Genomic DNA, 24379 nt, shown 5'->3' with positions numbered 1-24379 from the left:
TCAATCTCACCCCATATGCATATTAACCACTTACCCACTTCGAAATATTTTGCACAAGCCCGAACTATCGGCCCGATTGGCCAAATGGGCTGTCGAACTCAGTGGGTATGATATCAAATATCAACCCCGGACGGCCATCAAGTCTCAAATTTTAGCGGACTTCGTAGCCGATTTCACGCCAACCTTCGTGCCCAAAGTTGAAAAGGAACTCTTGTTAAAATCGGGTACATCATCGGGGGTATGGACCCTCTTCACAGACGGTGCTTCGAATGTGAGGGGGTTCGGGATAAGCATCGTTTTAAAGATGCCCACGGGTAGCACTATTAGGCAATCTATCAAAACCTCTAGGTTGACTAACAATGAGGTCGAGTACGAGGCCATGATTACAGGTCTCGAGCTAGCCAAAAGCTTGGGAGCAGAAGTCATTGAAGCCAAGTGTGACTCTTTACTAGCGGTAAACTAAGTAAACAAAACTTTCGAAGTTCGAGAGGATAGAATGCAAAGGTATTTGGACAAACTGCAGGTAACTTTGCACCATTTCAAAGAATGGACTTTACAGCATGTACCTCGAGAACAAAACAATGAGGCCGATGCACTTGCAAATTTGGGGTCGTCGGTCGAGGAAGATGAGATCAGCTCGGGGACTATCGTTCAACTCTCGAAATTCGTGATCGAAGAAGGTCATGCCGAGATAAACTCTACAAGCTTAACTTGGATTAGAGGAATAAATATATTCAATACTTGAAGGATGGAAAGCTCCCATCAGACCCTAAAGAGTCGAGGACCCTACAAACCAAAGCTGCTCGATTCATATTGGCTGAAGATGGAATGTTATACAGAAGGACATTCGATGGACCATTGGCAGTATGCTTAGGACCAGAAGATACCGATTACGTTTTACGAGAGGTCCATGAAGGCACTTGTGGGAACCACTCCAACGCCGAATCACTGGTTCACAAAATCATTAGAGCAGGATACTACTGGGATAGCATGGAAAAAACACTAAAGAGCTTGTTCGAAAATGCGATAAATGCCAAAGGTTTGCACCGATGATCCATCAGCCCGGAGAATAACTTCATTCAGTCATATCCCCATGGCCATTCATGAAATGGGGGATGGACATCGTCGGCCCTCTGCCATCGGCCCCTGGTAAAGCTAAGTTCATTTTATTTATAACTGACTATTTCTCTAAGTGGGTTGAAGCACAGGCGTTCGAGAAAGTGAGAGAAAGAGGTTATAGACTTCATCTGGGATCACATCCTATGTCGATTTGGGATATCCGCCAAAATAGTGTGTGACAGTGGAAAATAATTTATCGGCGGCAAGGTGACGAAATTCCTCGAAGACTATAAAATAAAAAGAATATTAACAATGTCGTACCACCCTAGTGGGAACGGACAGGCAGAATCGACGAACAAGACTATCATTCAAAACATAAAGAATATGTTAAATGACGCTAAGGGAAAATGGAGAGCAATTTTACCCGAAGTCCTTTGGGCATATCGAACAATGTCAAAATCCAGTACGGGGGCAACCCCGTTCTCCTTAGTATATGGTTCTGAGGCCTTGATTTAAGTCGAAGTCGGGGAATCCAGTGCGAGGTTTCGACATACAACAGAAGAGTCAAATCACGAGGCTATGAATACTAGCCTCGAATTATTGGATGAACATCGAGAAGCCTCTCTCGACCGATTGGCCGCCCAAAAACAGCGGATCGAAAGATAGTATAATCGAAGAACCAATCTTCGACATTTTAAAATCGGGGACTTAGTGCTAAGGAAAGTCACCCTCAACACCTGAAATCCAAATGAAGGAAAACTGGGTCCAAACTGGGAAGAGCCGTATCGGGTGCTCGAAATCGTCGGTAAAGGATCCTACAAGCTCGGTGTTATAAACGGCAAACAACTACCAAGAAATTGGAACGTGTCACACCTAAAATGATACTACTGTTAAGGTATGACCCTCCCATGTTCGTTTATATTTCGAAATTAACCCTTGCAAGAGTTCAACCAAGAATAGGAATGGGTTATTCAACACAAATCCTTAGGCATGAAAGTACGTGTTGCACTCGTTTTCTCTTAGATCGGTTTTATCCCAAATGGGTTTTTCGGCAAGGTTTTTAATGAGGCAACCATTGATCGTACTAACTTAGAACAATTCAACAGTATCCGAGGCCTCTTTATAATCAACCTCGAATAATGGGGGGCATTACCCTCAAATATATCAAGTAAGTTCGATTATCAAGTTTTGATGCCAGAAAGTTACTTCATAATAACAGGGTTTCGATAGGAAAAATTATAAGAGCCAAATGGTCAATACGAACCATGCTCGTGCAGTTTGATCGATCCCTAGTACAAAACATGAACACATGTATAATGACATAATGAGAAACTTCTTCTTTGCCGATTTCTCATGTCTCAAAACCCATCCTCTATTCCATGATCTATTATGCAAACATGCTCAAGGATCGACCATTACCCCATTAATCGGGGACTGCCAACCGAAAAATCAACGAGGCCAGGCTCGACTACTAAGCCTTAGGGCCTCTCTTACTTCGAGTTCGAGCAATCAACTCACTCGACTATTAAGCTTACGGGCTACATTATTTCAAGTTCGAGCAAAAAACTCACTCGACCATTAAGCCTACAGGCTACATTACTTTGAGTCCGAGCAATCAACTCACTCGACCATTAAGCCTACGAGCTACATTACTTCAAGTTCGAGCAATCAACTCACTCGACCATTAAGCCTATGTGCTACATTACTTCAAGTTCGAGCAATCAACTCACTCGACCATTAAGCCTACATGCTACATTACTTCGAGTTCGAGCAATCAACTCACTCGACTATTAAGCCTACGGGCTACATTACTTCGAGTTCGAGCAATCAAATCACTCGATCATTAAGCCTACGGGCTATATTACTTCGAGTTCGAGCAATCAACTCACTCGACCATTAAACCTATGGGATACATTACTTCGAGTTCGAGCAATCAATTCACTCGACTATTAAGCCTACGGGCTACCTTACTTCGAGTTCGAGAAATCACTCACGACTATTAAGCCTACATGCTACATTACTTCGAGTTCGAGCAATCAACTCACTCGACCATTAAGCCTACGGGCTACATTACTTAGAGTTCGAGCAATCAACTCACTCGATTATTAAGCCTAAGGGATACTCTTACTTCGAGTTCGAGCAAGCACTCACTCGGTTATAAAGACTAAAAAGTCTGAATTCGATCAAATTGCCTAAAGCCTCGAGCTTATGAAAACTTTCATAAGGCATGAACGAAACAAGACCTTCACAAGGCAGAAAATAAGACAAAGACAAATCGGGAAAGGAAAAGATCTTTATATATATACAAAAGTATTTACAACGTCCGAACAGGACCCTACACAAAAACAGAAAAAACTCTAAGTCTCCTGGTTATCTCCGGGGACGGTCTCTTCTCCATCGGTCTCCTCCCCGCTCTCAGACCCACTCTTGCTCCCATCATCACCATCGTCATCATCGGAAGCTAATGCTTCAGCATCGGCTTCGAGCTCTTTGGCCCTTTTTATCTCTTCGGTGAGATCGAAGCCTCGAGAATGGATCTCCTCGAGGGTCTCCCTCCGAGATCGACATTTGGCAAGTTCAGCAACCCAATATGCTCGAGATTTAGCGGTCTCGGCTGCCTCTCTTGCTTGTACCTGAGCGGCTTCAGCATTGGCTTGATAGACGGGGGCCTCAAAACCGCATCTTTGCCCAAGCCTACATACAAGAGAATTGATTAGATGTATGGAAAACATTTCATTCGAATTATCAAAGATACGAGAAAGAGGCTTACCATGATTTTTAGCCTCCCATCGGCCCTTTGACAAATCACGCCATGAGCGCTCGACATATGTAGAGGTCGAAGCCAGGTGTCGTACCCAGTTCTTAAGGTCAGGAACTGCACCGGGCATCCAAGGAACCGCTGCATCACAAAAAGGGAATATCAGTGAGAAAGAAACGAAGGGGCAAAAAATAGGAGATAACAACGGAGTTACACTTACGCTTCATGTTCCACTTCTCGGGAAATGGCATATTCTCGGCCGGTATTAGGTCTGAAGTCTTCACTCGAACGAACCTACCCATCTAGCCTCGATCCTTGTCCTCATCTATGCTCGAGAACAGAACCTTGGTAGCCCAACACTGAAGGTTTATTAACCTGCCTCGAAAGAGGCGGGGGCTGTACAATCGAATGAGGTAGTCGAGGGTGAAAGGCATCCCCTCGATTTTGTTCATAAAGAAACGGATCAAAATAATGATCCGCCAAGAAGAAGGATGGATTTGGCCTAGGGTTATTTGGTATTGACGGCAAAAATCAATGATAACAGGGTCGAGAGGACCTAACGTGAAAGGGTAAGAATACACACTTAAAAACCCTTTCACATGAGTAGTAATATCTTCTTCGGGAGACGGGATTACCACTTCTTTGTTCTCCCAGTTGCAATCTTTCCTTATCTGTTCGAGATGCCCCTCAGTTATCGAACACAAATACCTCAATACTGGCTCGCATCGGCCAGGAACTAACGAGCCTTTGTCTACCTTAAAATCGGAGGTAAGAACACACGCCCCGGGAACATACTCCTCAGGTCGTGGCTCCACCGGTGTTTTATCGGTAACGGGCTGTGAAGAAGAAGCTTTTTCTTTTTGAGGAACGGTTTTTGATGTTTTCACCATTTTGGTTTTGAAGATCGAGAATAGAAATAGATGACAAAGATGTGGTGTTTTGAAGAAAGGTTTTGCAGTGAAAATCACAGAAGAAAGATTTTGCAATAAAAATTACAGGCTTGCAGATAAACTCAGAAGATGCGAGAAAGAGCTTAGAAAATTTAGAAACTAGAGATGTAAAAGTGATGAATGGTAAAAAGAGAAGCTATTTATAGATTGGGGAATGACAGTTCAATATCAGCAGTGACCAACGACCGTCTGACACGCATTTAATGCCTTGGTAAACGAAACCGACGGGATAGCTATCACATATGTCATGGTCGGATTTGATGCAAACGTCAGTGTATATCTGATCGAGCCATTGGGAAATCATATCGTTTCTCGCCACATCCTTCCCGAGAAACGGGGGGACTATCTGTATACGGTCGAAACTAATTTTGGCCTTCATACGACTGGTCAAGATGGGAACATAATGGACCAAAGAGCGTTTTCATAATTTCGGGATAAGATCCGAAGCCGGCTTACCTAACTTCGAGTTTTAGGGACCGATCAATACCGAACTCGAATCCAAATCGAACCATGATATGAAGCAATGTTATCGAGCTCGAGGGCCAAAGACCGACCAATGCTGAGCCCAAATCAATACCGGACCCCGAGTCAAAATCGAGCTCGAATCAATATCGAGCTTGATTCAGTATCGAGCTTAAGTCAATATCGAGCCTATAGACAAGAGCCGTTGCAGCCGCACTAAAGGAGAGAATCTCGGCAGGAAAAAAGGAAAAGTTGATTTATCATGGTTTCCCACTGTGTATTTTTAATTATATCTAAAGTAGGATTCCCCGCTATAAGAGGGATGTCTATTATCTCTGTAAGGGGACATTAAGACACCATAACTCAGATACTGTGCATATGCTCCATATTGAGAGATTATCATTTTGAGCTTTATACACTTTTTTCATCTTGCTTACTCATAAATCATCCTCCCTCCAACCTTGTTTGTATTTTCATTCTTGATAGTCAATATTCGATATTTTCGCTTATACGATTTGCGTCAAGTTATACCGCGTATCCTTAGAACTATGTATAAATCCAACACTTTCTATTTTTCGGGTAAACAAACATGTATAGGCAGAATGCATAACGACCCCTTGAAGTTGTCAATTTTTTAGTCACTTTAACGCTAGATTTGACCTATTGAACAATTTACGTTGTCAAACATATGTGTATATGCATGTATACATGAAAAGAGAGGTTTCGCCCTTTCCGGCTCTTCTCCTCCATGCTTCAGTTGCCGAGTTACAGATACAGAAGGCGCAATCGGAGCACTAAGATCATGGGGTGAAGGCACACTGTCATTACACGATGGGTATATACATGGAGTCTAATATCAACTGTTCAACATGGGTACGGGATATGGCTCAAAGATAATTAAGAAGTTAGGGATTTTTACGCAGTATAGTCGCGCCACCCAAAATAATACTTCACCAAAATAATACTTGACAAATATATATATTTTCTATGTTAATATATAATATACATATTTTATACATAAACAATATATATTTCTTGCATATTTGGATAATGACTTTAATTAATTTTGGTCACTATCAAATGTGTTAAAAGCCCATTAAATTTTGGCCCAACTCAGGGAAATCATTTCTACTTACATAATATGCTCTCCTTCTCCTAGAGCAATTCCCCCACTTCCAAGAAGTAGCACTGGGCCTTGTAAACTCCAACTCTCCCAACCCAAATCTATATGCATCCAAAATTATATTCACTCACCGAAGTACGCACCAGATTGTCACCAAAAGTATTCCTTTCATAACTAAAAAAGTTGCAGAGTTTTCAGCACTTGAAATCTGGATTAAGGTAGCTTTGCAATATAATTTTACCTTCCTATACTATATATGAAACTTTATTACTCTCCTTAATCAAGTTTTAACTTAATTACATAGGCACTGTTTATCCGAAAAATCGGATAACGTTAGATTTGTTTATGGTTCTAAGGATATGCGATACAATTTGATATAAATCGTATAGAAAAATAGAATATGTATATTCTTGACTATGAGAATAAGAATAGTAAGTAAAAGGAATGAATAAGATAAAGTAAAACAAGCACAGGGGGATATCTTTTAGTGTGAGAAGTGATCTTTTGTCCCAGTGTCCTCCGCTTGCTTACAATCCATGTCCCTCTTATAGTAGAGGGAACCTACTTTATATACAATAAAAAATACGTAGTGGAGAGCCCATGATGTATTGTCTTTTCCTCGATTTCCGTCAAGATTCTCTCCCATAGTGCTGTTGCAACGGCCCTAGTCTGCGAGCTCGATACTGGCTCGAGCTCGGTATTGGATCGAGCCTTCGGTCTTGGTCCGAGCTCGATTCTGACTTGGGATCTCGGTATTCGGGGGTGAGTGTTGGTTGGTCCATGCATCTTCGATAATCTCCGTTTTGCCTCGTAGTTCGATTTGGATATGAGCTCGATAATAATATCGAGCTTGTCATTGATCGGTCTTAGAGCTCGAAGCTCGCCGCCCCTACTTCGGACCTTGACCGAGCTTGTCATGCGGATATATTTTGATCGAAACATTATCATCTCGACCAGTCCGTACGACTGACTCAAATCGGTTTTGGCCGTACACATGCATATACAATTTACCAATTCTATACAAATTAGTTTTAAATTATTATCTCTTTATATTAGGAATTGAATAGGGAATCCTCATCCATGCTCTCTTTCTCTCCTTTGTTTCTCCAATTTTCTTCCTTCATTTTTTTCTGCTTTCGTCCTTTTTTTTCCTCAGAAAATTCATCAATGAATTTCAATTGTTATAATATAGAGTTTTAACTTAGCAATTTCCTTTCATGTTGCACAATTGATGTTCGAATTGAAATTGTAAATCAATAAATTTTGAAGGTATTTGATTCTCCACCATTGACAGCCATTAAAAAGCTCTGAAGCTTTGAATTCGAATTTGGGTTTTCAAAAACTATTGTTTGTTTGGATTGGGTGGTGTTGTAAATAATTGAAAATATTTTTTTTAGTTTATATCTCAATTTTGAGGGTGTTTAGTGAATATTAGTTTTGATTTTGGATGAATTTTAGATTGAAACTCGAAAAAAAAGAACACAACATACAATATATTTACGAAATTATATTAAAGTTGTATGTAAATTGTATTTAAGTTGTATTATGTTGTAATTATATATATTTTTATTTGAATATTGTATGAAAGTTTTGAAAAATAGTCGTATAATGTATGAATCGTTGTATTAAATTTGTATTTAATTTATAAATACTATCTTTTTATAGTTATTGATATATATCAAATTTGTTTTAAGAGATAAAGTTTTGACTGAAATTTCAGAGAGGAAGAAGAACACACCACTTATAAAATATATACAAATCATATAAAAAATATATACAGAAAACATATTGTATAAAATTTATATGAAAATTATATTTAAGTTGTATGATGTTGTAGTTGTACTTAACTGTGTAGAAATAATATATGAAAGTTGTAGATAAGTTTAAAATAAATTATATATTATATAATTAGTTGTATAAGATTTGTTTTTACTATGTATGTAGTTGTAAATATTCAAATTTACATAAAATTTGTACGAAATTTATTTTTAATTTGTATGTTGTTGTATCGTACATTATTTTTTTTTCTCAGTAGAACATTTCTTCCAATGTATGCAGTAATTTTGAATACGGTCATATCAATTCGTGGTATTCCAACAGCCCATGTTTAGATCTTTGGAGTTTCTGTCATATATTTGCTTTATTTCTTTCTCGTTCGTTTCTATGAGCCTTAAGTTTATCCAGAACGAGCAAGATTTAAAAATTGAAGATTAGCGTCACGAATTTTAACATCTCTAGTTTCTCTAATCAGAAATAGAAATTTTGCAGTGCATGTTACCGTAGTTTAGGATATACGGTTGTTAAACCCAACTTGAGGACCCACTAGAATTTTTTTAGTAATAATATAACTCAATTATGGTCAAAGATCAGTGTGTGTTTCCTATCGTATCCAGCTTTTGCACAATTTGACCAGCTTATCAACTGCAATCCTCTGACCTCTCGATCATTTATCTTCGTGTCTTTTACTCTTTCAAAAATATTAGGGGACAAACTCGCACCCAGCCCAAGACAATGAAGTAAAGTATCATATTTGAAGTGATTCTCGCCATCATGACGGAGATTATTTTAAGCTCGTTAGAAGTTGTTGGCTAATAAAATTTTATAATTGGCCGGACCTAAGGTTGGCCAATCAATCATTGGAATTCCTTTTGTTATGGCTTAAAAAAGGTAATACACAACTCGAAAGAGTCTTTATAAAGCCCCATAACTTCTATGAATAATTTGGATTTAATTTGAGCTTAAGGATGTAATTTGATCAAACCCAAGTTACATGAATTAATTGAGTAGAACAAAGCTATTGAGATACTTAAAAATAATTATTTTTATCAAAGAATGAGTGTTTGATTAATGGTAATTAAAAAGCTTATTAACAACTCTTGAAAGGAAATTATTAATGTCACAAAGATGAAGGTTTCGACGAATATTTTGAATTTTGGAGGGGCTGGGATAGATACACATTATGGGACCCAAGGAATTAATTATTAAATGCCATGAAATTGAATAATATACAAATGAACAAATGTTGTAGTGGTGGCAGATGATGGTGAAAAGATTAAAAAATTCTAAAGCATGAGATGGACATAATTGCTAAATAAATGAAATGAGGCAAAGCTCATCACGCAGTGGCAGTGAACTGCATTGAAAGCGTCAAACCTCACGTCCAAATTTGCTGAATGAGAAGGACGAGCGCGATGTAGACGGGGACGCATCCTTTATGGCTGCAGTCTGCTGAATGTCTTTAAAGGCTATTACGGGAAGGGTTGTGCTATTATTTGGGAGTTGGTTCTTAAAGACTTAAAGAGAGAAGGGAGCTCTCTACCATTAATACTTCTTCAAGGTAAGAATTTAATGTCTTTCTTGGTAGATTTGGTCTATTAAATACATCTCTTAACTCTTCAATTACACAAAAATTATAGATATTTGAAGAAAATCTCAAGAGCACTTCAAGAACACAAATCTTGAAATTTTTAGGGTTTGACAAAGAAGTAATTTCTTCACTCCAAACTTATATATTATACTCCATGGACGTAGTAGAGTATTTTTATGAAGATAAATTTATATTTAAATATCTATTCATGAAATCCTAGAAGAGTTGATTGGTATGGATGATGAATAGTGTTGGGTCTTGCTTGAACGATGTTATTTTAAGTTTCTAGTGGAACGACTAGATCCAATAACAAGTTTAATGAATGAGTTGAAGTTATAATTCAAGGATTGACCTTCAAATGATGAAATGTGGATTTTTGATAAACTTATTAAGTTGGACTTAAGTGTTAGACAATTAGTTGGCTTAGTTGGCATTGTTGTGACGCGCTATTCAATTATGTGAGTTCATATATGTAGATTGTGACTCGTCGGCATTATTGGATCATTTGGGGTAAGGTTGAAAACTATTTGAGGTACGTTGAAACTTATTACCCTCGGAGCTTTTCTCCAAACTCATATCGAAACACGATTAAATTGAGTTTCTAAATGTGAGTCCTAGCTTGTGGGGACGAGCGAGTTGGGATTATATCATTTCTTGCATCATAAAAGATTTAAGTTCTATGAATATTATTTTCTTGAAATGTTATTCAATTTTTTTTTTAAAAACTAAAATAAAGAATAGCATTTGTAGTATTTTTGAAATAGAAATACATGAGTTGTGAAATATCTTGGATTTAACTATTTTCAAATAGTTTATTTGGCTATAAACATTGTCATTGATTAATGTAAAGGTTTTGGGAGTTACTTAAGTTCACCGAGATTGACCTTGGATATTTTTTCTCATTAGGTCATGAAACTACACGTGTCGGTGTACGCGTAGAACTTACCTTACGGTTGGGAACTACGACAGAGTACTTCCCATTAGGGGGTACTATTGTGCTACTTTATTAGCACGGCTGAGTCGATTCGTGCGGCACAACGATGAGACGACCTGAGCAAGTAGGGTATATGATACTTGCCGCTAGGTACATAACCTAGTTGACCTTCTTTCATGTAGGTGATGCTATAGTGCTCCCGGTAAATGAAAAATCTAACATGATTTTGCAAAGATCAATGATAAAGGAAGATTTTGAAATATGTTTTACCATATTATTTTATTTTATTTTCTAAATTGTTAATTGATATGAAGGCTTCTTTTCTTATGTCAATTGTTATTGCATATCTTATATCTTCTTAAGTCTTGTCCTATTTTCTTTTGAGGAATGGTTCATAATTCGTACTAGGCATGTGGAGCTCAGGCCTTTCGGCCACATTTCCATTTATGTTTTCAGGGACTGGACCTGAGCAGCTTGAGTCGCGCGGTTAGGGCGGCTCTACATTTTCTGTTCACGCTTTTGGTGAGACTCCACACTCGTACCCGTGGAGAACTTTATTATATTATTATCCTTTTGAGCAACCGGGTTATGCCTTGGTTGGATATTCCATTCCGTGTTATAGAGATTCCATAGACAATAGTAGTATTCATTTTGGGTTGTAATCCTATGGTTACTAATATGGCATGCATGAATAAAACTTTCTTTTATCTTTATGGAGTTCTCTTTCAAAGAAAAATATTTACTTAAAGATATTATTCATGTCTTGTTTTATATCTTAAAATGACTGTACTTGAAGAGGCTTTCACATCCTCCAGTTAGGCACATAGGTGAGTATTAATATATGGGATGGTTCACTCGGGTCGGGTAGAGTAACGAGTGCAGGTCACGTGATTTTAGGGCGTGACAAACTTGGTATCAGAGCCATAAGTTCTAATTCGAGTCCTAGGAAGTCTATGGAATCATGTCTGGTAGAGTTCTCCTTATTGGTGTGTTGTGCACCGCACTTATATCGAGAAGGCTATAGGGACATTATAAGAATACTTCACTCTTTCTTCTTATTCTAGAATTGTGCAATAGAGCTAAGAAATATTTCCTAACTCGTACGCTATATCTATTGGCAGAAGAGGGTGAACACGCGTGACAGTAATATGAATCGGGAAGCTTCTCCTATACCCGATGCGGCTTCGGGAGGTACTCGCTAGACCTAGGGCCGACCAACGAAGGCTGCAAGAGCATAGACTGTGCCAGTTCCAATGTCTCCAAGGATGGTCCAGGAGCTCGAGGAAGAAGTTGATGAGGTGCCTGCTCCACCTCCAAAACCAAATCACTTGGAGAAGACCCTCACTGATATTAGGAAGGCTATGGATAATTTTGCTGACCTCATAGCTATGAAGACCCAACAGAACCTTCAAGTGGGTATTCAGGCACTCCAACAAGGAGGGATGGGAGCACCAGTGGTTGAGGACATGGCGCAGTTAGCCATGAAATTTGTGAGACTTGAGCCACCAGTTTTCACCGGTACAGATCCTACTGCAGACCCTCAGGACTTCTTGGAGAAAGTTGAGAAAGCTACTACTTTGCTGGGAGTTTAGACTACCGGGTGGTTCGATTGGCAGCCTACCAGTTAAAAGACATTGCTGACCTCTGGTTCAAAGGGGTAGAGAAGTGTCAACAGGAGGATGCACCTGTAATGATTTAGGCAGAGTTTAAGAATATCTTCATTAAGAAGTCGTTACCACCGGGGGTAAGAGCTGCCCTTGTAATATTGTTTGAGACCTTAAAGCAAGATACTATGATCGTTCTAGAGTATAGCATCATATTCGAGAAGTTATCCTGTTATGCTCCGCACCTCATCCCCACTGAGGATGAGAAGATTGATCGCTTTGCTCATGAATTGATTTCGGGCATCAGAAAAGATACAGGTAGTGGGAGAAGAAACACTACATTTACTAACTTTGTGGATTTAGTAATGGATCTTGAGAGGATTCATCAGGAGGAGAGGGCCAATAGGGAGCAGAACAAAAAGGCCCGGACTTTTGGCACTTTCAGTGCAGTGCCTAATTCGGGCAAGAGGCAGAGCAGCAGATGGTCATCTGGCCCACCGCAGTCTAGGATGCAGACAGCTTCCAGTAGCCCTCCACTGGCATACAATACCGGACATGGAGGCCAGTTTAGGCCCGTTCAGAGTGACCACCGTACTACACAGCAGGCTCTGAGTAGTGTGGGTTCTCGTCAATGTCAGTCTAGTGCTACCAGGGGACCCCGTAGTCCGTGCTATGGTTGTGGATTGATGGGTCATATCCGAAAGTTTTGCCCTAATGGTCAACATGGTTTGATAGCTCATCTGTCACCATCTATGGCTACTACTTCGGTTGCACCGCCCCCACCTAGGGGTAATGGGGGACACAGTGGGCGCAATGCAGGAAATGTGCCGCAGACAACCACTTCTTCCCAGGGGACTCATCCCCGTTTCTATACCATGCCTACTCGTCCTATTGCGGAGGCTTCAGATGTTGTCGTCACATGTATACTTACTGTTTGTACTCTAGATGCTTATGCTCTTATGGACCCCGAATCTATTTTTTCCTATGTTACTCCGTACTTTGCTTTGGATTTTGGGATAGTGCCAGAACAACTACTTGAACCATTTTCTATGTCGACTTCTATGGGAGATTTTGTTATTGCCTCCCACATCTATAGGGGTTGTGTGATTATAATTCAATATCGAGAGACTACGGCAGACCTCATTGAGTTAGAAATGGTTGACTTTGATGCGATCATGGGATGGATTGGTTATACAAGTGTTATGCCATTCTTGATTGTCGTGCTAAAGTGGCCAAGTTTGAGTTTCCTAATGAGTCAGTTCGTGAGTGGAAAGGCAATATTACTGAGCCTCGAGGTAAGTTTATTTCATACCTTAAGGCAAAGAATATGATTACAAAAGGTTATCTTTATCATTTAGTCAGAGTCACTGACACAACTGCAGAGGTAACAAGCATTCAGTATGTGCCAGTTGTTAATGAGTTTCTTGATGTTTTTCCTGACGAGCTTCCGGGTATTCCACCAGATCGGGTCATTGACTTTGGGATAGATTTAGTGCCAGATACTCAGCCGATATCTATTCCCCTGTACTGAATGGCTCCAGCCGAGTTAACAGAATTGAAGGAACAATTGAAAAATTTACTGGATAAAGGGTTTATTAGACTTAGTGTATCTCCTTGGGGTGTACCAGTGTTGTTTGTGCAAAATAAAGATGGTTCTTTGAGGATGTGTATTGACTATAAGCAACTTAACAAGGTGACCGTCAAGAATAAGTATCCATTACCTCGAATAGATGACTTGTTTGACCAGTTGCAAGGGGCGAAGTACTTCTTGAAGATTGATTTAAGGTCGGGGTATCATCAATTGAAAATTCGAGAGAAGGATATTCCCAAAATGACTTTTCGGACTCGCTATGGGCATTATGAATTTTTGGTGATGTCATTTGGGGAAAAAATGCACCCGCAACCTTTATGGATCTAATGAATCGGGTTTTCAAATCATTTCTTCACAGGTTCGTGATTGTTTTCATTGATGACATATTAGTATATTCGAGAAATCAAGAGAAACATGCCAATCATTTTAGGACAGTGTTGCAGACGCTTCTGGAGCATCAGTTGTATGCCAAATTCTCTAAGTGTGAATTTTGGCTTGAATCCATAGTATTCTTGGGTCATGTGGTAACTCGTGAAGGTATTAAGGTTGATCCTCAAAAGATTGAAGTAGTTAAGAGTTGGCCTAGACCAACTACACCGACAGAGATCCGTAGTTTCTTGTGATTAGCGGGCTACTATCAGCGGTTTGTTGAAGGATTTTCTACTCTTGCATCTCCGCTAACCAAGGATTTTCTACTCTTGCAATGAAGTTTCAGTGGTCGGATGCTTGTGAGAGAAGTTTTCAAGAGTTTAAAGCTAGATTGACTACGACGCCGGTGTTGACCTTGCCAACAGGTTCAGATGGCTTTATGGTATATTGTGACGCCTCTAGAGTTGGGTTGGGTTGTGTCTTGATGCAGAAAGATAAGGTTATTGCTTATGCTTCTAGACAATTGAAGATCCATGAGAAGAACTATCCAACCCATGAATTGGAACTTTCCGCGGTGGTATTTACTTTAAAAATTTGGAGGCATTATTTGTACGGTGTGCACCGTGAAATATATACTGACCATAAAAGCTTGCAATATATATTCAAGCAGAGGGAATTAAACATGAGGCAAAGGAGATCGTTAGAACTATTGAAGGATTATGATTTAAGCATTCATTACCATCTGGGGAAGGCGAATGTGGTAGCCGATGCACTAAGCCGAAAGTCAGGAGGTACTTTGGCATATTTACCGATAGCTAAATATATTGCTGCTTGTGCCATAGCACGTTCCTCACTTATTAAGCATGTCAAGGCTAAGCAATTTGAAGATCCAAATTTGATGAATATTCGAAATGGTGTACAATCTAAAAATATCCTTATTTTTTCTCTTGACAAGGATGGGGTGTTGAGGATGAACAGTCGCTTGTGCATGCTAGATGTTGATGGATTTCGTAATACAATTATGATTGAGGCACATGGTTCGAGATATTATATATATTCAGGGTCCACAAAAATGTACAAGGACTTACGGGAGATCTATTGGTGGAATCAGATGAAGGAAAACGTTTCGGACTTCGTGGTTAGATGTTTAAATTGCCAACAAGTAAAAGCTGAGGATCAAAGACCTGGTATGTTGGCTCAGAATATCGATATTCCACTTTGGAAGTGAGAGATGATTAATATGGACTTTGTTGTAGGTTTGCCTCACACTTGCTTGAACCATGACTCTATTTGGGTGATTGTAGACTGACTTACAAAGTCGGCACATTTCTTACCGGTAAAGATGACTAACACGGCACCACAGTATGCTAAGTTATACTTGAAAGAAATTCAGACTTCACGGTATTCCAGTTTCCATTATATCTGATAGAGGGACCCAGTTTACTGCTCACTTTTGGCAGTCCTTTCAAGAAAGATTGGGTACAAGTGTCAATTTGAGTACCGCTTTTCATCCATAGACTGACGGACAGGCTGAGAGGACTATTCAGACGGTTGAGGATATGTTGCGAGCTTGTGTACTTGATTGTGGTGGGAATTGGATGAACACTTACCTCTGATTGAATTTTCCTACAATAATAGCTATCAAGCTAGTATCTAGATGGCTCCCTATGCGGCTTTGTATGGACGATGTTGTAGATCACATATTGGGTGGTTTGAGCCAACTGAGGTAGGGCTACTTGGTCCCGATCTTGTACATGATGCCTTAGATAAGGTGGCTTTGATTCAACAATGGCTTAAGACCTCTCAGAGTCAACAAAAAAACTATATATATGTACATCGACGTAAGTTGGAGTTTAAAGAGGGTGATCAAGTGTTCTTGAAGGTATCGCCAATGAAGGGTGTTATGAGATTTGGGAAGAAGGTCAAGCTAAGTCCTAGATTCATTGGTCCGTATCGAGTCTTGAAAAAGATTAGTGAAGTAGCTTACAAGTTGGAGTTACTTGCATCGATGACTTTAGTTCATCCTGTTTTTCATGTATCGATGCTACGAGGGTATGTGCCCGATCCTGCTCACATCATCTCACCGGAGGTAGTAGAAATAAATGACGGTTTAACTTATGATGAAGAACCGGTTGAGATTCTTGATAGGCAAGTCCGTAGGTTGAGGACTAAAGACATAGTGTAACAACCCGATCAATCGTTTTGAATATTTGCACTTCGCTCAGTTGTTTGAGGGCATGAGTAGCTCCGTATGATGTACTTTGAATTGTGTGAATCATCGATTTTGGGTTGCAGGTATTTCGGAATCGAATTGGAAGAAAGAATTTTATTGTTGGAGCTTTAAATTGGGAGAGTTGACCAAAATTTGACTCTTTAGCATTTGATATCGTATTGGAATTCTGATGGTTTCATTAGCTTCATTAGGTGATTTTGGACTTAGGAGTGCGACCGGAATGTAATTTGGAGGTCCATGGTAGAATTAGGCTTGAATTGGCGAAATTAAAAATTTGGCGATTTCGATCGGCAGTAGAAAATTTGATATCGGGGTCAGAGAGGAATTTCGGAAGTTGGAATAGGTTCGTAGTGTCATTTGTGACGTGTGTGCAAAATTTGAGGTCATTCGGACGTGGTTTGGTTGGTTTCGGCATCGGTTGCCGAATTTGAAAATTTAGAAGTTCTTAGGCTTGAATCCGAGGGAAATTTGATGATTTGATATTGTTTTGAGTGATTCGAAGGTTCGACTAAGTTGGTATGTTAATATATGACTTGTTGGTATTTTTGGTTGAGGTCCCGAGGGCCTCTGGGTGATTCCGGGTGGTTAACGGATTTGTCGAAGTTGGAAAATGCAGCTGAAGTTGTTGCTACTGCTATTTTCGTACCTGCGGAAGAAAGAGTCACAGGTGCGAGGCCGCTGGTGCGGGCAATACTGGGCAGGCTTCGCAGAAGCGGAGGAGACGCGCAGGTGCGCCTTCGCAGAAGCGGGGTTTTGGGCCGCAGATGCGGAAACTGGGCTCCTAAGTGAGTTTTGCACCTGCGATGGATATTTCTGCAGGTGCGGTGGCGCAGAAGGGTGCAAGTTTCCTCAGGTGCGAAAAACCTAGGCAGAAACCATAAATAGAACCCTTCGCGATTTTGGTTCATTTCCACCATTTTCAAGTCAGTTTTTGGAGCTTTTGGAGTGATGTTTGAAGGGTGATTCAAGGGCTATCAGTGAGATAAGTTGCTTGAGCCCTAATACTCGTATATATGGTGATTTACCATTGTTTAATCATATAATTAGTGAAAATGAGGGGTTAGGACTTGGAATTTTTGGAGAGTAATTTAAGGATTTGAAGTACTAAACGATGTCGGATTTTGATAAATTTGGTATGGTTAGATTCGTGAGTGAATGAGCTTTCTAGTTTTGTCGAATTTCGAGACGTGGGCCCGGGGGCCGGGTTTGAGCCAATTTATGGTTTTTGGTCTAATTTTGTAGTTTTTCTTGTGGAATTCATTCCATTAGAGCATATTGATGGTATTGTACTGATTGTGATAGATTCGGAGCATTTGGAGGTTGAGTCCAGAGGCAAGAGCATTGCGGGGTAGAGATTTGACCGGTTTGAGGTAAGTAACAATTATAAATCTAGTCCTGAGGGTATGAAACCCCGGATTTCGTATCATTCTACTATTTTTAGTGACGCACATGCTAGGTGACAGGCATGTGGGTGTGCATTATTGGGGATTGTGACTTGGTCCATCCCATAGCAACTGTAAAGTTGCATACTTTGATGAAACTATATGATACTTATATGTTTTACAAAGAGTTTCTGTAAATTAGACTGAATGCCATGTTTGGGCCTTGTGCCAGTACTGTTTGGACCCTTAGGGGACTTTTCTTACTATCCTCTCATTGTTTTCGATTGAAAATATATACTCAGTCATGGTTATACCTATTTACTGCATAACTCAGTTTTATGACTCTATTTTGATGCATATAAATGTTTTGGGCCGAATGCCTTGTTTTACTGAAATGCCCGAGTGGCTTGAGAGGTTTATGACTGAGTGAGGCTGATGGCCTGATTTGTGAGGATGAGTGTGGATCGGTATACTTTATTACTATAGCACGTGAGTTGTCCGTGCAGATTATAGCGCTTGGGCTGAAGGAGCCCCTCCGGAGTCTGTACATACCCCCAGTGAGCGCAGGTACCTACTGAGTGCGAGTGTCGAGTGCTGAGTGACTGGGAGGCATGAGTGATTGTGAGGTATGCCCGAGTGGCAAGAGTGATTGTGAGGTATACCCGAGTGGCACGAGTGACTGTGAGGTTTGCCCGAGGGGCTGTATATGAGTGATGTTTTGCCCGCTGGGATATTTATGATTTCATCATTTTTGCTCACCTTTGCATTTTTTCTCTGTTTGAAAACTGTTAAAAAATATCTTTAAATGATTTTTTACTGGAACTGGTTTAAACGAGATGTTTTAATTCAAATCCTGATTTTAAAAGCATGTGGTATTTTTCTGAGATTTCCTGATATGGATGTTATATGATTTATTGCTCGTCACTACTGCTCAGTCTTTATTTATTATTGTTACTTACTGAGTTGGAGTACTCACATTACTCCCTGCACCTTGTGTGAAGATCCAGGTGTAGATGGACACGGTAGCGACTGTTGATTGTTCTGATTGCAGATTTTCCCGGGGATAGCAAGGTAGCTGTGTGGTGATTGCAGCCCTGCTCTTCTCCCTCTTATCTTCCTCTAGTTGTATTAGCTATTTTTCAGGCTGAGTTAGCCTTGATATTGTTAGACAGATTGTAGTAGATGATCATGACTAGTGTCACCCCGATGTCGGGCTTTTTCTTCCGTACTTTTATTTTGATTTGAACTACTTTACGAAGGTTTTTATGTTAAATAACATTGAAATTATCTTTGAAATAAAAATATCGGTTTGTTTTGAAAATGAGTCAGCTTGCCTAGTTCCATGATAGGCGCCATCACGACAGGGGTTAGTTTAGGTCGTGACACATAGCTTTAGTTAAAGTGTTATGGCGTTATCATGACGTCGAGGAAGCTACTTGGGAGGCCGAGGAGGATATAAAAATCCGATACCCCCACTTGTTCGCGACCTCAGGTTTAACTATTTCCTTGAAATTTTGAGTTTGGAGTTTATCATGCTTTAATTCCATGAAAGAAAATTATTAATGTCACAAAGATGAAGGTTTGGATGAATGTTTTGAATTTTGGAGTGGTTGGGATATATACACATTATGGGACCCAAGGAATTAATTATTAAATGCCATGAAATTGAATAATACACGAATAAATAAAAGTTGTAGTGGTGGCAGATGATTGTGAAAAGATTAAAAAAAATCAAAAGCATGAGATGGACATAATGGCTAAACAAATGAAATGAGGCAAAGCTCATCACGTAGGCAGTGAACTGCATTGAAAGCGTCAAACCTCACGTCCAAATTTGCTGAAGAGAAGGACGCGCGTGATGAGAAGGACGCGCGTGATGGAGACGCGACATATCCTTTATGGCTTCAATCTACTGAATGTCTTTAAAGGCTATTACGGGGAGGATTGTGATATTATTTGGGAGTTGGTTCTTAAAGACTTAGAGAGAGAGAGAGAGAAGGGATCTCTCTACCATTAATACTTCTTCAAGGTAAGAATCTAAAGTCCTTCTTGGTAGATTTGGTCTATTAAATATATCTCTTAACTCTTCAATTACATGAAAATTATAGATATTTGAAGAAAATCTCAAGAGCACTTCAAGAACATAAATCTTGAAACTTTTAGGGTTTGACAAAGAGGTAATTTCTTCACTCCAAGCTTATATATTATACTCCATGGACGTAGTAGAGTATGATTATGAAGATATATTTGTATTTAAACATCTATTCATGAAACCCTAGAAGAATTGGTTGGTAGGGATGATGAATAGTATTGGGTCTTGCTTGAATGATGTTATTTTGAGTTTCTAGTGGAATGACTAGATCCAAAAACAAGTTTAATGAATGAATTGAAGTTATAATTCAAGGATTTACCTTCAAATGATGAAATGTGGATTTTTGATAAACTTATTAAGTTGGACTTAAGTGTTAGACACTTAGTTGGCTTATTTGATATTGTTGTGACATGTTATTAAATTATGTGAGTTCGTATATATAGATTGTGAATCGTCGGCATTATTGAATCATTTGGGGTAAGGTTGGAAGCTATTTGAGGTACGTTAAAACTTATTACCCTCGGAGCTTTTCTCCAAACTCATATCAAAACACGATTAAATTGAGTTTCTAAATGTGAGTTCTAGCTTGTGGGGATGAGCGAGCTGGGATTGTATCATTTCTTGCATCATAAAAAATTTAAGTGCTATGAATATTATTTTCTTGAAATTTTATTCAAATATGTTTTTTAAAACTAAAATAAGGAATATCATTTGTAGTATTTTTGAAATGAAAATACATGGGTTGTGAAATATCTTGGATTTAACTATTCTCAAATAGTTGATTTGGCTATGAACATCGTCATTGATTAATGTAAAGGTTTTGGGAGTTACTTAAGTTCACCGAGATTGACCTAGGATACTTTTTCTCATTAGGTCATGAAATTACACGTGCCGATGTAGGCGTAGAACCTACTTTACAGTTGGGAACTATGGCAGAGTACTTCCCATTAGGGGATACTATTGTGCAACTTTATTAGTACGACTGAGTCGATTCGTGCGGCACACCGATGAGACGACCTGAGTAAGTAGGTTATATGATACTTGCCGCTAGGTACATAACCTAGTTGACCTTATTTCGTGTCGATGATGGTATAGTACTCCCGGTAAATAAAAAATATAACATGATTTGCAAAGATTAATGCTAAAGGAAGACTTTGAAATATGTTTTACCATATTATTTTATTTTATTTTTTAAATTGTTAATTGATATGAAGGCTTCTTTCTTATGTCAATTGTTATTGCATATCTTATATCTTCTTAAGTCTTGTCCTATTTTCTTTTGGGGAATGGTTCATGATTCGTACTAGGCATGTGGAGCTTAGACCTTTTGGCCACATTTTTATTTATGTTTTCAGGGACTGGACCTGAGCAGCTTGGACCGTGCGGTTAGTGCGGCTCTACTTTTTCTGTTCACGCTTTTGGTGAGACTCCACACTCGTACCCGTGAAGAACTTTATTATATTATTATCCTTTTGAGCCAACGGGTTATGCCTTGATTGGCTATTCCAATCCGTGTCATAAAGATTCCATAGACAATAGTAGTATTCATTTTGAGTTGTAATCATATGGTTACTCATATGGCATGCATGAATAAAACTTTCTTTTATCTTTATGAAGTTCTCTTTCAAAGAAAAATATTTACTTAAAGATATTATTCATGTCTTGTTTTATATTTTAAAATGATTGTACTTGAAGAGGCTTTTGCATCCTCATGTTAGGAACATATGTGAGTATTAATTTATGGGATGGTTCACTCGTGTCAGGTAGAGTACAAAGTGTCGGTCACGTGATTTTAGGGCGTAACAGTCTTATTAAAAGAGGAATGGAGAGAAAATAGGAAAAAGATGTAACTAAATCTCATATATTATCTATATATTTTTTAAGAGATATCAACACACCAAATAAGATTTCAAGGAGTTGTAAAAGAGTCAAGTCTTATCCAAAGAGTCATTCATAGTCTCAACATTTGATTGTTTTGCCATAAATATGAGTTATTATTTTGCTTCCTGACTATTAATGACACCTGCGAGAATGGTATCAAAAAATAAAAATAGAAGAAATGGTTAATTGTTTTCATGTAGTAGTTTTTATTAATATCCAATGATTATCTATATTTACCGAAAAAGTTTAATTAAGATTATTTACATATAATCCAAATAACTTAAATATTTGACATGATTAGTATCCGCGCATCCGTGCGGGTGCTAATACTAGTACTATATTATAAGTGTGAATACTTTTAGGTTAAGTTATTTTACTAAAATATCCTTCAAAAGCTGAATGACTAAACTACCCTCTACTTAATGATTTATTTATTAATTTAATTTATTATTATTATATATGCAATATTACGAAGAACTCAATAGTCATTTTTTGTTTCTTTCCGTTGTCTAACATATCAATAGTTACTTCTTTTATACCACCTCTTAATTAGCCTCCCACTCTTTCTCCTCTTTAATTTTTTTATTTAGCTTCCATAACCCATCAAATTCCTACATCAAATTATTATCGGTACTTCAACATTTGCAAGTAGCAACAAATATGTATGCAAGGAACAAAGATCAAATAACGAAAGAAGAGAATTGGAGGATCGATATCATTCTATATGAGATACAAAGTATTTTTAATGTATCTGAAACCCAAAACATGAAATGGAGTCTTCAAACGTTTGTATTGTTTATGGGTTTGTTGTACTTCTTTTGCTCTATTTTTAGTTATTTTATATTTTCTCTGAATGTTTAGGTGGAATGTTGAGATGCTTGCAATTACACTTATATTATGAATATCCACTCTTTCTGATGATGATCTTGGACTAGACGCAATATTTGGTCTTGGTATGTTTATCATAGCTAACATTTACAAAGTCGTACTAACAACTAGCCTTTGCAGTTATCGTAAAATATTGATTGTTAAGACTGAATTGCTCACAAACTGCATGTATGTTCATGTCATCATTGCTTGTGTGGAAAACAATTATATGAAATATCAAAATATAAATATCATAGGATGGGAAAATATTTATTCCGTCCTATTTCTCCCCCATCAGTAGCTAGCATTTTTGTTTGTTAATTGTATTTTAGGTTGACGCTGGCGCACATTTCTCTTTCTTATCCGATGTTCGAGTTGTTATTTTCCCAAGCACTATGTTTGTTTATATTATTTTTCTCTATTTACGTTTATTTGAGATAAGTAGTTTTATTTTTAAACTAAGACAAATTGCTATAACCTATTTCAAATTGAGTATAGAATTATATGAAATTTGAATTTATCTCTAAGTTATCTAGCAAGAGTTGTAAACAGCTTGTGCTATTTTCCCCTTAATATATGTGGATATCACATCTTGATGTTTAATATTCTTTTAAGAAGGTTTGATTTCCTTTGTTTTTTGGTACTAATCTTTCAATTTATATTGTTTGTATTTATTGACGTGCCAAAAACTAGTATTTATATAAAAGAGGGAAATGAAAGAGTGATGTGGCACCTCTTATATGCAAGAAAACCTATTTATCTTTTTTCTGAGTTCTTTGCTTTTTATCCTTATTTTTTATCTAAAAAACATCAAAAATTTAAAGTTACCTTATTTATCTCTTTCCTTCTTAATACTACTCATTTATTACTACTTCACTGGAATCTCTCTATTTTCCTTTGTATTGCTTACGTTTCTCTTCCTAAAATGAATTAAATACCACAGTTATGAGTGAGTATTAATGCATGGCCTTTTTCTTCCAATTCTTGCTTACGAATGCAGACCGTATATGCCTTTTTCCTTTCAACAGACATTGGTTCCTCTTCTCTTTCCTTGTAATACCCCTCATTGAAATGGATCAACAATTGCTTGGGATAAAGATGTTCTTCAATCTCTAACGTCAATGGTATATGGTAAAAAGACAAAACAGTGAAGAACAAGATGAAGTTCATCACTCTGCTTTTTCGCTTGTATCATTATTTTCTTCTAAATTTTCTTTTAACCTTTTTTCCCCATGTTTTATGCTATATTTTTTTTGTACTAAAAAGTGTTAATTTTTGAACTTCAACAAGCAAGAGTTTGCTCTCATCAAGGTAAGTTCCATTAATCTTCTCTTCAAATTCACCTGTAGATTACATGATCATTAATTAGTGTTGGATTTGAATGTTACGATTTTTTTTTGTCACGATTCAAAATCCAACTAGCTGTGATGGCACCTAACCTCACCCGCTAGGTAAGTCAAATAACAACAATCCGATTCAGTTGATAATTAACGGACTCTAATACACTCCCAAGGACTGGTAGTACAAATCATGAGCTTCTAAGATTAGAATTTACAAAGTTGGTATGAAATAAATACATCATCTGCTCGAAACGTACATAAACAGATTTTTATAAATCTAAGGCTACCATGAACAAGAGGCAGCTACAACCGGAATGCAGGTATGTCTTCAAATCCAGCTCTCGTCGATAACAGCAACATCAACATC

General features: G+C 38.3%; 3 protein-coding genes across 3 annotated transcripts; all 3 read left to right on the top strand.

Annotated features, from left to right (window-relative positions):
• Nucleotides 1-12445: 12445 nt before the first annotated feature.
• LOC142167138 (uncharacterized) lies at nt 12446-13788 on the top strand. The gene is made up of 2 exons (XM_075227296.1): nt 12446-13360; nt 13456-13788. Exons 1-2 carry the CDS (start codon nt 12446-12448, stop codon nt 13786-13788), a joined length of 1248 nt encoding a protein of 415 aa, XP_075083397.1.
• A 1111-nt stretch (nt 13789-14899) lies between these two features.
• Nucleotides 14900-15445, top strand: LOC142167132 (uncharacterized). The gene has a single exon (XM_075227292.1). It carries the CDS (start codon nt 14900-14902, stop codon nt 15443-15445), a length of 546 nt encoding a protein of 181 aa, XP_075083393.1.
• A 429-nt stretch (nt 15446-15874) lies between these two features.
• LOC142167124 (uncharacterized) lies at nt 15875-16402 on the top strand. Its single transcript, XM_075227284.1, has one exon. It carries the CDS (start codon nt 15875-15877, stop codon nt 16400-16402), a length of 528 nt encoding a protein of 175 aa, XP_075083385.1.
• Nucleotides 16403-24379: the final 7977 nt, after the last annotated feature.

The sequence above is a fragment of the Nicotiana tabacum genome, chromosome 2 (assembly GCF_000715075.1).
Source record: "Nicotiana tabacum cultivar K326 chromosome 2, ASM71507v2, whole genome shotgun sequence".
NCBI classification, from domain to species: Eukaryota; Viridiplantae; Streptophyta; class Magnoliopsida; order Solanales; family Solanaceae; genus Nicotiana; species Nicotiana tabacum.
Note: the sequence above shows the minus strand (reverse complement) of the source record. Positions and strands in the feature narration are given on the sequence as shown.

Coding starts and splice junctions, on each gene's coding strand:
- LOC142167138 (XM_075227296.1), top strand. CDS start 12,446: ATGATCGTTCTAGAGTATAGCATCATATTCGAGAAGTTATCCTGTTAT. Junction 13,361..13,455: donor CCCACATCTATAGGGGTTGT/GTGATTATAATT, acceptor TGGTTATACAAG/TGTTATGCCATTCTTGATTG.
- LOC142167132 (XM_075227292.1), top strand. CDS start 14,900: ATGAGGCAAAGGAGATCGTTAGAACTATTGAAGGATTATGATTTAAGC.
- LOC142167124 (XM_075227284.1), top strand. CDS start 15,875: ATGGCTCCCTATGCGGCTTTGTATGGACGATGTTGTAGATCACATATT.